Below are 14,756 nucleotides of genomic sequence, written 5' to 3'. Positions count from 1 at the left end.
GGTGTGCCCGCGGCTGGAGCAGGGGTAGGGTGCGGGTGGGGTTTGGTTTTTGATTTCGTGTATCTGTTGGCACACGCAGCGAGTAGAGCAGCCCGGCTGGGGAAATGGCTCCACTTACTTGGAGATCTTTGACTTCAAGAATAGGTCATCCTGTTAAAATGTGTTCGGTGGCTGTGTTACAACGTGTTTCTGCCCCCAAAAGGAGTGAGGAAGGGAGAGCTGACAGCTGTGTTAGGCGTTTTTTGAGCACATCGTTTTCTTTCCCGACGGTATGTAACCATCGTGGGACTGGGGAAATTAGTGAAGCTGCAATACAGATCTGTACTCTAAGCGTACTGATGCATGAATTTAGTATTTCTGTATTCTGATTTCCCTATGCTGTGTTTTGATTTCAGTTAAGTGTGTATACTACCACACGGTCAAGCATTGGTGCTGAGAGTAATATAGATCTGGTTTTGAATGTGGAGGATTTTGATATTGAGTCCAAATTTGAAAGGTAGGTATCCAAACTACGAGTTGTTTAATTCTGAAGTATGTATCCTAACTAGTAGTTACGTGTATGGGAGTATGCATGAAGCAAGGTAGACTGTTCATGATAGTTGTGTTGAAAGAGTAGAGTTGTTGTTCTTGCATTCTTTGTTTTGGGGTTAAAGCTATTTTTGCATGCTGTACAGGCTATTCGATTCACACTTGTTTTCGTAAACTAATAGCCATATTTGCCATGTTAAGGCGAGAAAGATGTTAGTTGGATTTCAGCCTTAAAGTTGAGGACAAAGTGCTGCTGCTAATAAAAATGGTATTTTTCTCTTTAATTAAAGGTTCCTAGAACATTTCATGAATTAAGCATTGGTAAAGTGCCTGCCTTGATGGAAATGGTGTGCTAAGTTCACCTGGCACCGAGGAATAGGCTCTTAGACAAACTTTTCTTACGTTGAAAATCATCTCGTCATTGCAAGAAACAAAGCTGGCAAAACAAAGCTATACTAGTAAATACAGAAACACTTGTTTCTCTCCTGTAGATCTTACAAATCTTGAACGCTGTCCTATGTTGTCTATCTTAACTTTCAGATTCCACTCTAAGCATTCGTCTCACTAGCTGTGCTAGATCAGTAACGCACGTATGATGTGCTAAGCTTAAGTATTGGTTAGTTTGGATCAGCGTACTGTTTTCAGCCATATAGACAAATGCTTTACAAAAGTGTGTTTTGCTTATAATAGTAAAAATGACTTTCCATTGTGAAAATCGTAAGTTAAAGTGCCTGGAAATGCTTGAGACTTTCCTCTAATAACATGTGTAGCCAGTCTATTAGCTACGTGATGTTTTGTTCCTAATAGCCGTGGCTTCAGACCTTGGAATAGAACTTGGAAGTCAACCCATGTTCTCTTTTCCTGCGTTTTAGCAACATGCTTTTCTATAAGTGTTTCAGTGCTAATAATCATAAAAGTAAACCTTCTTTTTCTGGTAGTTTAGGGTTTTGAGGTCTTCTGAGGGGATGTTGGTGCTAAGATGGAATAAGATTGTGTCCATAGACAAATTTCTGAGTATAACACTGCACTCCACGTATGCCTCTATACAGTTAAAATGATTAGAACTACTTGTGCTTCATATTTGGGGCCTCACTTTTTTTTGTTTAAATAGTCACCTTTTTCTTGACCGTCTTGTGGCAGAGTCTCCCAGGTTCTTTCACGTTCTGTTTTCTGTAATTAAAGAACACGTTGGTCTGCAGTTTAGGTCATATTGAACTTCATCTCTGACAGACTTGAAAATATAAGAATTGGTTTTTTGACAGAGTCTAAGCCACTGAAAGTATTCAGAGCAAAATAACCTGAGCAAATGTACAGGAATAGAGGAGGCATTATGCAAGGTTGCAAGTAGGATGATTTCTTGGCTAACACAAGGGGAGTGACTTCATGGTTTGGGGCTCCTATCTAGAGTTCTGTGCTTGGCATCCCATAGCTGAGAAGATATTTTATTAATGCAAAGTGCTTGGCAAAACTTTGTGATTTTCTTTTTAAACTTTATGTACAATCTGTGATACATATTCAGCACGTAGAAGGCTATTTTCTACAAGTGCTGTGATAATTTTGGCCCTATGACCTATGGGCAGGGGAAACCGACAAACCTGATGATACAGTCCTGTGTTATCTAGGGTAATAAAGTATGAATTGGACAAAGATTAAAGTATCTTAAGATAATAGTAAAACTTTGGAAGTGCAAATATTGTGATACATATTAGAGTATATAAATTGATCCCATCCAGCCACAGCTCATTAGGGCATATTAGCCAGAACTAATTGTTGTGTGCCAGGCAACCCAAATGTCTCTTCTCTTTTTTTTTTTTTTTTTTTTTTTTTTTTTTTTTTTTTTTTTTTTTTTTTTTTTTTTTTTTTTTTTTTTTTTTTTTTTTTTTTTTTTTTTTTTTTTTTTTTTTTTTTTCCCCCTCCCATGTCCCCAGCCTTTTTTTGCTTCCTTCCAGAACATCTTCAGTGATCCTCATATGTAATAGCACATGCTGAAATACTGTCCTGGTTCCAGCTGGGACAGAGTTAACTTTCTTCCCAGTAGCTTGGGGGGTGTGCTGTGTTTTGGGTTTGGTATGAGAGGAGCGTTGGTGGCCCATTGATGCTTTGGCTGTTGCTGGGTGGTGCTTGCACTGGGGACTTTTGGTTTCTCTTTTTGGTCTCCCATGCCCTGCCAAGTGCAGGGGAAGCTTGGCGGGGGCGGGGGGACCCTAGCTGGGGTGGTTGACCCAGCTGGGCGGGGGTGGTTGACCCAGCTGACCAATGGGGTATTCTATACCATGTGATGTCATGCTCAGTGGAAAAATGAGGGGTAGGGCTCACCTCCTCTTTGTGACACGTGGTCAGCGGTTGGTGAGCAGTTGCATTGTGCATTGCCTGCTTTGTTTATTCTGTTATTGTTGTTGTTATCATTGTTATTATTGTTCTATTTAATTTTATTTCAATTATTAAACTTTTTTTATCTCAACCCACGAGTTTTCCTGCTTGTGCCCACCCGATTTTCTCCCCCTTCCCACCAGAGGAGGGGGGGTGAGCGAGCGTCTACGTGGGGTTTATTTGCTGGCTGGGGTTAAACCACGACAAATATTTAGCTATGTTATCTCATAACGTATTTATTTTGTATTTTAGGACAGTGAATGTCTCAGTACCAAAGAAAACCCGAAATAATGGCACGTTATATGCATACATATTTCTTCATCATGCTGGCATTTTGCCTTGGCATGATGGTAAACAGGTGCATATAGTAAGCCCTCTGACCACGTACATGGTCCCTAAACCGGAAGAGATTAATTTGCTCACTGGAGAATCAGCCACACAGGTAGGTGGTTTTTCCATCTATAGGTGAACAACTGCAAAAAAAGTAATTTCTTTTATAGACACTTCTAGTGTTAGCATCTGCTGTGCATTTACACTAATGATGATATTAGGAGAAAAAAAAAAAAAAATCAAAAGCCCTCTTCTGATTATCAGCTTGTACACTAACAGTAGACCACTCAGCACAGCAGAGGTAGAGCCCTCTATAACACTGGCTGCTATTAAAACACTTCCCTGGTTAACATTAATTACTTTTTTAAGGATTCATTGCTTTTGGTAGAAATACTGTATGCTCTAACAGGATGATGCTGCTTTCTATAGTGAGTTGGATTCATGTGAAATAATATGCTTTGCTTTTATAAAACAGAGATATGAACTTGATTTTGACATTGGTGTGTGACCAATGTCAAATTGCTTCTTTTCCTTTAGGATGTTCTTTCTTCCCACTTGAATTTGAGAGAACAAGGTCGTATCCTTTGACAAATGCTATGATTACTCACCAGGGGGGAAAAAATGTAGTGTTATTTAATGAAATACTTGTGAATGGTTGTTGTTCCTCATATTAAGTGGAGCTTGAGAATTTCACTCTGTTATTCTTTGGAATCTGAAATGTACCCGTAGCCAGCAGTGCTGTTTCTAAATGCTGTCAGAATAAAGTTGAAAATGAGTTAAGGCTAGAGTACAACACTAGTAGTCAGAACAGGTGGTGTTCATCCAAAGAAAAGCAAGTAGAATGCCCTGGGGATAAGCATCTACTGAAAGCTAAAGTCGTACTCGGTTTCAGCACTGCTTTACAGAGCATTTGGAAGCTCAGAAGTTCAAAACAAATGGTCTGATCTTTTTACTCCCAAAAATTTATACGGTTGATATCACATCCTTTTGACAGTTTTGAAATAACATCTGATTACTCTACAGTCCTTATTTCAAAGTGACTTTTTCTGACTAGTATCCACATTCCTAAGGTATTAAGATTAATTAGCTGAGTATTCATTCTTGATGAACAAGGTTGTGAATGGGCACTGAAGTTTTTCAGTGTCAGATTATGGTGGGCCTTTACAATCCGTTCTGTCGTATTTGAGCAAAGTGCTTGATCTGGTCAAAATTAAGGTAAAGCGTTTCTTAGTGGGCTTCTGTTTTGTGATATAGTTAATGACTCCGTAGTTTCTGTGAGTTAGAATATTATCCTATTCAAAATTCTATATTGTTTAGCAGTATGTGTATTTATTGTATTTTTAAAGCAAATTGAAGCAGAAAAACAGGCCAGTGCTCTAGATGAACCTGTCTCTCACTGGAGGTCAAGATTAACCCTAAATGTCATGGTGGAAGATTTTGTGTTTGATGGATCATCCCTCCCTGCTGATGTTCACCGTTACATGAAGATGTAAGTTGATGACTTAATTTTGCTAGATTTGTTATTATAAACTTACTGCACATTTCTTCAAAAGTCCTCCCTTGCCTCCTTTAGTACTTTATGTTTAAATTGGCACTTAGGAGACAAGAATAGATACTCTTAATGCTTGCATTTTGGTAGCGACAATTAGTAAAATATTATGTACTAGAAAACCTTATTGGAGATATCTTGTTCCTGGGCAGCTCAGAGTTTAGAATACTTTTTTGTATGGAGTTATCATAGTAAGACAAAGCAGAACTACAAAGACACAAGAAAAATGCTACAGCAGACTTCATACCCCCTTGTTCTCAAATCATACTTCTGGCCTTTAAAGCAATTACTGTCCCTTCACCTTTCCAGTTATCCTTCATCTGCAAATTATCTGTACAAACTGCAAGTGCTGAAGAGGCACAGCTGATCTCCTATGACATCTTTTTTCTCCCTTTATGATTGGCTTTATTTTACTTTGACAATGTGTGTTCCTACATTATGTCGTTTTCTCAAGAAAATACTAAAAAGCAGGGATAGGTTTTTAGGCCACTAAATGCAGGCAGTAGCTTCTGTTCACAGCTTGCTTAAATTACTTCCAGTGTTAACTGTATAAATAGTGCTGTATTGGCTTGTGCTACTGTATGTTGATGCCTTTCTCTACAAGTATCCTGTTAGATCCAGAAGTAGTTGCTTAATCAGCAGACCCTGGGGTTCTGGGATAGCTTCCCAGCCAGAATAGATAAACTTAGTACTCATAAGATAGGCCCATAACAAGAAGGGGTTGGACTGGGGTTGGTGAACAAGGATATTTTTTCTGGTCATGTTTAGATATGCTGTTTTGTCATTGCATTATACAGGAAATAGTTTGGATATGAAATAGCCTGCTGCAATTCCACTAGCAGTAGCTTTAATTGTAGTTATTATATAGAAATCTAACCCTCCTCAGTTAAATAGCCAAGCAGTATTTCTGAGCCTCGATTTAGTACTTTTCTATATTGCTGTTGCCCACTGTATATTTAGTATGCAGTCTTTCTTAGCATGCATAGAGACTTCTTTCTTTTGTGAACAACTAGAATTGAACTTTCAGGCTTTAAAAATCTCCATTACGTTAGTTCCATGGACTTTTACTGAGAACATCACAGTGTAGATAGCTGCCTTTCTAGTGAAGAACTTCAAGAATTTGTCTCTCTTAGGGCATTAGACTAAATACTTTTCTAAGATACTGACAAAGCAATTGCATATAGGTCATAATTTGCTAAATAACTTTCCAGTGGTCAATTTTGTGGAGGGCTCAAGGGCTGGGAAGTTTCTCTTGGTTTCATGCAGGTTGGTGAGGTGGTAGAGCGATCCAAACGAGAGCTTCTGTTGAGGAGAAGGCAGAGAAGATTTCTGCTTCTTGTGCACTCTCTCCAGTAGTATCTAGCCTTCCTGTGTGCGTACCAGCCATCGTGTCCATAGTCCCGTGCTAGCTAGAGCATGTGCTGTTGCTGACCTGATGGATGTCATTGGGGGTGCAGAGGAGTGGGGGAGATGGTGGAGAGTTGTCATTGTTGCAGTAGGAGAGGGATACTTGAGACAAAGGATACGAATATATGGTAGTAAACGTCAGCATGTTTCTCTTCAACAGACTTTTTAATTTCCTCTACCCTTGGTCATGCAGCAGCTTCAGCATCATTACAACCAATTTCATTTGTCTTTTTTTGATTTTTTGGCTTATTCTGTCTTTCTACAGAAAAGTAAAAACAAACTAAAAGGAGAAATATCACATGCCTAATTTTTTGTACAAGCATCTCTCAATGAAAGACTCTAGGGTAGTGGCTTCTTTCTTGCTGTGTGTTAAAAGAAAATGTGCCTGAAAAGATGGTGGGAAATATCTGCATGGGTAGATCTGAAAGTGATGAATGAGTGCTAATTTGAATAAAAGTAGTTTTCTTTTTAGATCACTACAGTCATAAAATCCATGTTTAAACATCCTAGGGTTCAGTTGGGGAAGACAGTGCATTACCTTCCAATATTATTTATTGATCAGCTAAGCAACAGAGTGAAAGATTTGATGGTGAGTAATAGAATACCTTTAATTACATTTAACAGTTTTAACAGTACTCTTCAATGTTATCTTAATTAAGATTTTGTCATAGGTTGTTTGCTATAATGAAAAAGTATAAATTCACAAAAGGACTCTCTCAATGACAGTTTAACTTAATGTGGTCAACTGTGGTAACTGCAGAGGCTGGATCTGAGTTTTGAGATTCCCCTCTGGCAGAATTATCTGCCAAGCACTCCCTTCTATTCCACCCAAATGTATTTGGATTCCATTGCTTCTGCCTTTTGGGTGGATATGGAGGACATCACTGCAGCACCAGCTGTGGTGGGAGCAGTTTGACTCCCTAAGCTGAAGAACTTGTGTTAGCATCCCAGAATGGCTTCTGATATCTTCTAGGGAAATGAGCGTACTGAACACAGCTGATCATGGAGCTACACTGAGATAAGTCAGTAGCTATGCTCTTATCTCCAAAAAATTCACTTGTGGTTAAATTTTCTGGTGGTGCTGTCTATCATGTTAGAGTAACTTGAGCACCTGAAACTTGCTGCGGTACATCCAATGATTTTGTGCACTCAAACAAATCAGGACTTAGAAACTTCAATAATGGAATTACAGAAGGATGAGGTTGGGTGAGATTTCTGGAGATTGCTAGTCCAATGCCCCTCCATAGAGTAGGGTCACCTAGAGCGGGTTGCTCGGGACTTCCTCCAGCTGGGTTTTGGATATATCCAAGGATGGAAATGCCATAGCCCCTCTGGGCAACCTGTTCTAGTCTTCTGCAGTTAAAAAAAACCCTGAAGTTAACTCCTGGAGTTTAAAAAAAAAAAAAAAAAAAAAAAGGTTTTTTTAATAAAAAAAAACCCGAAAATAAACCCTCGGAGTTAAAAAAAAAAAAAAAAAAAAAAAGGTTTTTTTATACATTTAAATAGAATTTTCCGTATTCAGTTTTTGCCCAACTCTTCTCTTGTGGGAAATCATGCAGTTCCTTTACTACAAGTTACACATGGCAGTCCCCTGCATCTAAACCATGTTCATCTTAGCAGCTCTTAGTTAAGCCCTGCAGTTCTTTTCAGTTGCACTGACTGGAATTTAGCAATCAGAGTTACTGAGAACAAGAGTCTTGGGGAATGTCTCAAAACTGTTAAATGAGTATCTCTGGATTCAGCATCTTCTAGATGGAAGTCTTAGTAGATGTAAACTTTCCATAGACCTTCTAAATTGTCTTTCCAATTCATTAACTTTTAGCTCAGATAAAGAATTTTGTTACTTAGCATTGGGGAAAATCTTCTTTAAGAACTTGTATCCCTTCCACCTCAAGCTTGTTCAGCAAAATAAACTCCTGAGCATTTGTTACAAATCTTGGTAGCAGTTAGTTTTGTCCAGTATTTTTTTAGATATACTTTTGTGATGTCTTTATCAGTGGTCATTGTCCTTTATTTTAAGTTTCTTACCACAGCTCATTCAGTTCAGTACATTCATATGAGCTTCTAACTGGTCAAGTCATGTATCCTGTTTACAAATAAACTCAGCATTCTCATGTTATTAATAACATTCCTGCAGTTGTCATGCATGTCACGGTTAACGCTATTGAAACTCACTGCCTTGAAGTTGTTAAAGATCCTGAGAAGCGCTGCAAAGACTATTCCATCAAAACTAGCAAACTTCCCCTTCAGCACTGGCTTATTTGACTTCTCAGTAGTGACTTGCCAAACTGCTCGCAAGCCCTGCAGAAAGAGTGGTCTAATAGTATGCATACTGTGAGATAATGAGGGGTTAGTGAAGAGCGAGGAAGCATAAGGGAAGAAGGTGATCCAGCTGTTGTGGAGCAAGGTTGGCATTTGACTGTAAATAGGGCATAGATGCTGTCTGTTTGGTATGCGCGACATAAAGGCATGGACCTGAAGATGCATTTTCCCTGCTTGTGCTGTGTAGATTTTGAAATGACTGTTATTTTGACCCACATGTAGGTCTTCTATGGTAAGTGCTGTAGTCTAGAGGTTATGTTCCTCATGTTCTTAAATGTTTTTTCCAATGCTGGGGGCTTGGGGATTGCACAGGATCCTGATATAACAAAGAGAAAACTTCAAAATTCATACCACTGCACTTACTTGCTTTGTTTAGACACTGTTTTGTAGTACTGATGAAGTGGAGTGCTAGAAGTAATATGTGATGTTCTGAGGCTGTACTACAAGAGTAGGTTGTATTGCAGAGGTTTGGTAACTTCCTACTTTTCAAAGGCTTAGCAACCATCACACTCAAGTAGGTTGTGAGGCAGCACTTCTGGACTTTTAATTGTTCATTGAGAGAGAGTTCATTCTTCTAATCTTTATATGTTCATTTAATTTGCTTTTGGTGTTGAAGAATTCCTATCTCTGTCTTGTACTGCAATCCGATTTTCTCCCTACGCTATCCCTAACTCCTTAGTAGTGCTTTGTCTGTGTAGAGTGCACTTGCTGATGTTACTTACCCATGCATTTGCAAAATTTTTGTTTTCTGTCTGTCCTGCACAGATAAAATTTCTTTTCCTTTTCTCTGAGAAATGTTGATGCTATCTTTGATTGACCGAGAAGGAATGAGAATGGAGGGATTACAGGCATCCTTTAAACAGGAGAAGAAGCCTGGAAGATGTTTATGTAGCTGTAGAATCTCGCCAGCATTCTCTACCGTCAGCTCTAACCACGTTGTTTTCACCCTGTTTTGTTGTTGGTTTTGTTTTTTCCAGACAGTTCAGAGATCCCTGGCACCATTCTAGTTTCTCCCTGCTGTATTTATAAAACTTTCTCAGCTTCCCTTTCTCTCCCTTGCATGCACGCATGTTCTGCCACCGTCTGAAAAGCTTATAGGGTCTTGGGAGGGTGGCGAGGTGGAGAACTGTTTGTACTCACTGGGGGAAGGAGTGAATGGGAGAGTGAACGTAATCCCGAGTTCACACCTGACCGATACATGGGGAGGCTAAAACCATGTTCTGTAATAACATAAGGATCAGAAAAAGCCTATTTATCTCAGATAGGTGTCAGCTAACTAATTACTGCAGAAACAGGTACAGTGTAGTGTAGTAGTTCTGAGATGGGAATTATGATTGGGTAGTAATTAGGAGCTGGGAATGATAGATCTCAAACTGTTGCAATTCAGAGTGCCTGCCTGCCTGTAGTCTTGAGCTATCCTTAAAAGTTTAAAACACACTGCCTGAACTTGTACCTAGGTAGCTGTGGAGAATTTTAACATCTGTGAGGACAATTTTTTTTTCTTTGTTTTAAACTTTTTTGAGAAACAGTCACCTATCGTGCAGAAGATGCTGAGGCAATTTAAGACCTCCCCTACCCCTCCCCACCCCAGCTTAAGGGGGTCCCAGGTAGTGGTCATCATAACTAAAGTGTAGATGATACAGGAGGATTAGCTGAAATGTATTTCTCTTGGAGCAGGAAGATTTCTGTGACACCCCATATCCCAAGTTTTACAGGCAGGGTAGCTTGCTTAGCTTTAGCTGTGGTGTTTTCACCAGTCTGAGCAAGTAGGATCATCTTGCTTCCCCACCTTTGGTTTTGGTATGAGTTGTTGTAACTTTAATTTCTCTCAAAAACCTTAGTTTAGTAGAGTTCTGACTGTGGCCTTTGGGATATGATTTTTTCCTTTTTTTTTTTTTTTTTCATCTTCTATCTTAGGTAATCTTAGCATATACATTCAGAGAAGAACTGTCAAAAGAGAGAATTACATTAAGCACACTTTTTCCACTTGAACTGTGACCAGTGGAGGGAACTTTATGTAAACATCTCAGAGGCATTTGTATACAGTAACAGTGAGGTTGCTACAAGAACTTGAACAGAACAAACGCTAATTTAGCATTTCTTGGGGAAAAAACACAGACTTCAAGCATAGTATAGAAGTCTAAGATCTTATTCCCTTTCAAAAAAAAACCTGACCTCTTAAAATTGTGTGATTAAATCATAGTCTGATATAATCACTTTCCTTTATTTTTAAAAATATGAATGGAAATAATTGTTGCAAATTTTCTGCTATTAAAAATGAAACTGTATCTTTTTGAAATACAGGTTATAAATCGTTCCACAACAGAGCTACCTCTTACAGTGTCATATGACAAAATATCTCTTGGAAAACTCCGATTTTGGATCCACATGCAGGATGCTGTGTACTCCCTCCAACAATTTGGTATGGTTTTTATCTTTAATGACTTTAGACCAAAAAAAAATACCAACCCCTCATTTCTTTTTTTCTTGTAAGTACATAGATGACAATTAACACACTCTTTTTTCTGGTTAGCTGGTGAAAAGGTTTAATGCTACAAATGTTACATTGTTTTACCTTAAGGTAAAGATGGAAATAAAATGTTGACATGTAGTCGGAAAAAAGAATATAGAGGTGAATTAACCATTTTAAAAATAAATTTTATTAGGATAGTACTACTGTAAAAGTACAAGAGGCCAAAATAGAGGAGAGAATTTTCGCCATAGGTTTCCCCTGTCATCCGTGGAACAGAAAAGCTGGATCGGTGTTACATAAGCTTTGATACAAGCTATATGTAGCTGGTCACTGTAGCCATATACCTGTAGTGAAATATAGGCAAGCACAGCAAAGTCTTTGGGCTCAAGCTGAGCGTGAAGAAGGAATCTCGGTTCTGATCGTACCACTTCTGACACTTCAGAACTGGCTGGCCTCTCACTTTGGCTCAGTTTATAAGGTAATTCAGCCAAACCGGAGGCTTCACAGGCATGAAACTATTAAATTCTGCGTTTTGCTTAAATGTAATGGAGTAAGCGTACAGTTTCACTCTGAAGTTCATATGCTCTGTGTTGGTGATGGTATAACCAAGCTTTTACTGTCTTTAAATGTTAAATTAGACTCACTCCTTTGTGAATCATCACTCTTAAAAATCCGCATCTTATTTTCAGGGTTATCTTTGTTGACTTAGTTTTCTCTCACTAGACTGTAGTTGGCTTCTTTATGCTAGAGTAAGGAATTACATCGTAACTGAACTGGCGTTGAGGTATATGAATGTAGGATTTTTTCTGATCCTCTCTTTTTAAGCTCTTCAGACAGCAATGTGAATTTTTTTTCAAGGCTAAGAGATCTTAAAAGCTTCTGTGCTGTATTATTTTAATGATTCTTAAATCCTTCCCAGTTTATCCTTTTTTTTTTTTTTTTTTTCAAATGCAGATAGATGTAGTATTCTACTAGTTTTCCAAAAGACGTATGCAGGGGTGATGCTGCTTCCATATGACTCAATATTGTTCTTTGTTCACCAAAATTTAGTCAGTAAGAGGGAGAGGCTTTAGTTATTCACTGTCATCTCTGAATTAATATTTTATGATAGACAACTTAACACTTAAGGCATTGATTCCTCTGGAAAAAAAAAAAAATCTGTTCTGGTTCAGCACTAGTTTCGGAGTGTGGTATTGTAAGACACAGTACCTGTATACAGTGTAATTTAACTGAGTCTAGACTTTCTCCATTTCTTTTGCAGCTTAAGCTTCTCTCATGTTTTGTTGGGGGAGGGAGGGCATAAGGTAAGGAATAAGGTCATCCTAAGTAGAATCCAGCTTAGAATCCTTAGCTCAGGCTAATGTGTATCGAAGCTACAGGTATGTCTGCTTGAAATAACTGCTTTGAAAAATCAAGTAACCGCTTGCTCAGAGTTTGTGTGGGGCATTTGACCACTGTCATTTCTCCATAATGGCATAATTGAAATTTTTGCGTTCCATGTCGTGGCTGTCTTGTGATGGACATGTGTATCAAGACCTATCATCCTAGGAGTACCTCCTCTGCCTGGGAAAAAAGCTTACCTAAGATGCTGCTTGTTCTCTATAAGTATGCAGATAGTAAAACATTAAGGCTTAAAATTTTCCTTTTGGAGTAACTTATGAAAAGGTCACCTTAGATCAGTAGCAAAACTCCAAAATCACTTGAAAATGGGTAAATTCACATTCTTCTTGCTGTGATGGAGGACAGCTGATATGACAAAGTAAATTGGTACTGAACTCACCAGTGTCATAACTGGCACCATGGCTGTAATTGCAGCATTGTGTATTTTCTGAGAATGGTAGACTTCAATCACAGTGGCTGGAACTTTCTACCTCATGAAGAAAGCATCTTAACACTGGCTGAAGGAGTTCAAAGGGATGCTGTATCTTCTGGAAAACACACTCCTTGGTGCTGGCAACCATATTTATCATGGACAGGCTCTAACTTTTTTTGAATTAATGGTTGTCCAGTATGTAACAAGCAACATTCCTCCTTGGGAAGAATTGATAAGACAGTAGAGAATATGTATTCAGCTTACAGATTGTGATTTCTGGAAGATGCTTTGCCTTTTTCCATTTATCAAAGAGAAGCTTCCAAGTTAATTCTGCAAGGACTGTCAAAAGAGTTGATACCTAATCCATCATCTGGGGTCTAAACTGTTGCATATATGGCCATGTTTCCCACTGGCCTTTGTTGTCCTCCACAGCATAGCCCTTTTCTCATTTTTTGGTTTTTAATGTGAAGCTCACTTTTCTTACGTATCAAATAAAACCTCAGAGGCCAAGTTGAATAACATTTTTTTCTTCCCACTCAGGCCAAAATGACTTCTTGTGTCTTGCCATTTGTGTCTCTGGTGTTCAGCTTGGGTTGTAGTTACACAACACATTAAAGGCACATCGGTCTGCTTGTAACTGATGGGTTTTGTTTAAGGCAAGCCAAATAACTAGCCAAAATATAGGTAGACTTGGGTTTTACCAATAAAGCTGCCATCTTGTTTTGGATTTATGATTCCTTAATAAAACGTGCAGGTGAAATAAGATTCCTTTCATACTGGACTCTAGCATAACAGCAATTAACTGTCTAGTACTTCTTGCATAATTACTTGTTCTTTCTCTTAGGGTTTTCAGAAAAGGATGCAGATGAAGTAAAAGGAATTTTTGTTGACACTAACCTGTACTTTCTGGCTTTGACATTCTTCGTAGCAGCATTTCATGTAAGTGGAGAAACTTTGGTTTTTAGGAATTACGGCATATGAAAAAAAAAGGGGTGGGGGTGGGTTGAACTTCAACTCTTTCATTTATTGAGAACTGTTCTTGGAAATAGTAATTTCAGTAGAGCAATAGAAGATGTTTCTGGTACAAGTCAGCTGTATTTCCAATGCCAAGTTAATATAAAAATCTCAAAGAAGATGCAAATATGATTAAACAGTCTTGACTGAAATATAAAACATTTAACTTCATTATCGTAACTTTTTTTTTAGCTGAACAAAAGCACGCATAATTAATATGCCTGTCAACATTGGTTCACGTTTTCTGCTAAGCTGAGTTATCACAAAGTTTACTGCTGCGGTGGCATAGCTCAGGCACCAACAGTAGGCTTTGAGTCTCTGACTTCTAACCCCTGGAGAAATTTAGGTCACCTGATCTAGATTAATTCAAAAAATCGTTGCTGTAAAGTGCAGAACTTGTGGCTCTAGGCATGGTTTGTTGTTGTTGTTGTGTGTCTCTGTCAGCATTGTGTGTGTCTTGGTTTAAATATGAATCTTTGTTTTAATGAACAATTTTTTTATACTTCATTCTACTTTGAACATTTTTGTCATCTACAATTACGCTCAATGCAATTCCCATATTCTGGGATAGATAAGAACTTGCCAGGCATATTATGTTTCTTTATACTTACATTACATACAATTGATTTAGTTGGAAACCCTTAGACTTCCCAGCCACTTTAATTGATTTTTTTCCATTCTGTTTATTAGGTTGTAAGGTATCTGTAGGCTGGGACTAGCTCTTCTGATATTTTTTTCTTTTGTGTATCATTTGCCCAAATTAAAAAAAATACACTTTTTCATTAAAATTCTCTGACCCAAGAATTTCTTGAGTCTGTGCTGCTTTTTTTTAAGACAGTGAATACTTAAAGGAAATACTGAAAAATATCCTGGTGGCCAAAAGGGCAAACCACATTCTGGCATGCATTAAGCACAGCTGTCATGTTTAACCCCAGCCGGCCACTGAGCAC

The 14,756-nt window shown here is 38.3% G+C and overlaps 1 protein-coding gene across 1 annotated transcript; it reads left to right on the top strand.

Annotated features, from left to right (window-relative positions):
* Window positions 1–395: 395 nt before the first annotated feature.
* LOC104083848 (cleft lip and palate transmembrane protein 1-like protein) lies at window positions 396–13,773 on the top strand (the record flags this gene model as incomplete). The annotated part of the gene is made up of 6 exons (XM_009587490.1): window positions 396–496; window positions 3,151–3,340; window positions 4,575–4,717; window positions 6,695–6,773; window positions 10,811–10,928; window positions 13,637–13,773. Coding segments are annotated over 6 exons (768 nt in total), but the record flags the coding sequence as incomplete, so codon positions are not given.
* Between the last annotated feature and the right edge of the window lie 983 nt (window positions 13,774–14,756).

Source organism: Fulmarus glacialis, unplaced genomic scaffold, assembly GCF_000690835.1.
Source record: "Fulmarus glacialis isolate BGI_N327 unplaced genomic scaffold, ASM69083v1 scaffold14781, whole genome shotgun sequence".
Classification (NCBI taxonomy): Eukaryota; Metazoa; Chordata; class Aves; order Procellariiformes; family Procellariidae; genus Fulmarus; species Fulmarus glacialis.
The sequence above is the reverse complement of the archived record's forward strand: the minus strand, read 5'-3'. Positions and strand labels throughout refer to the sequence as shown.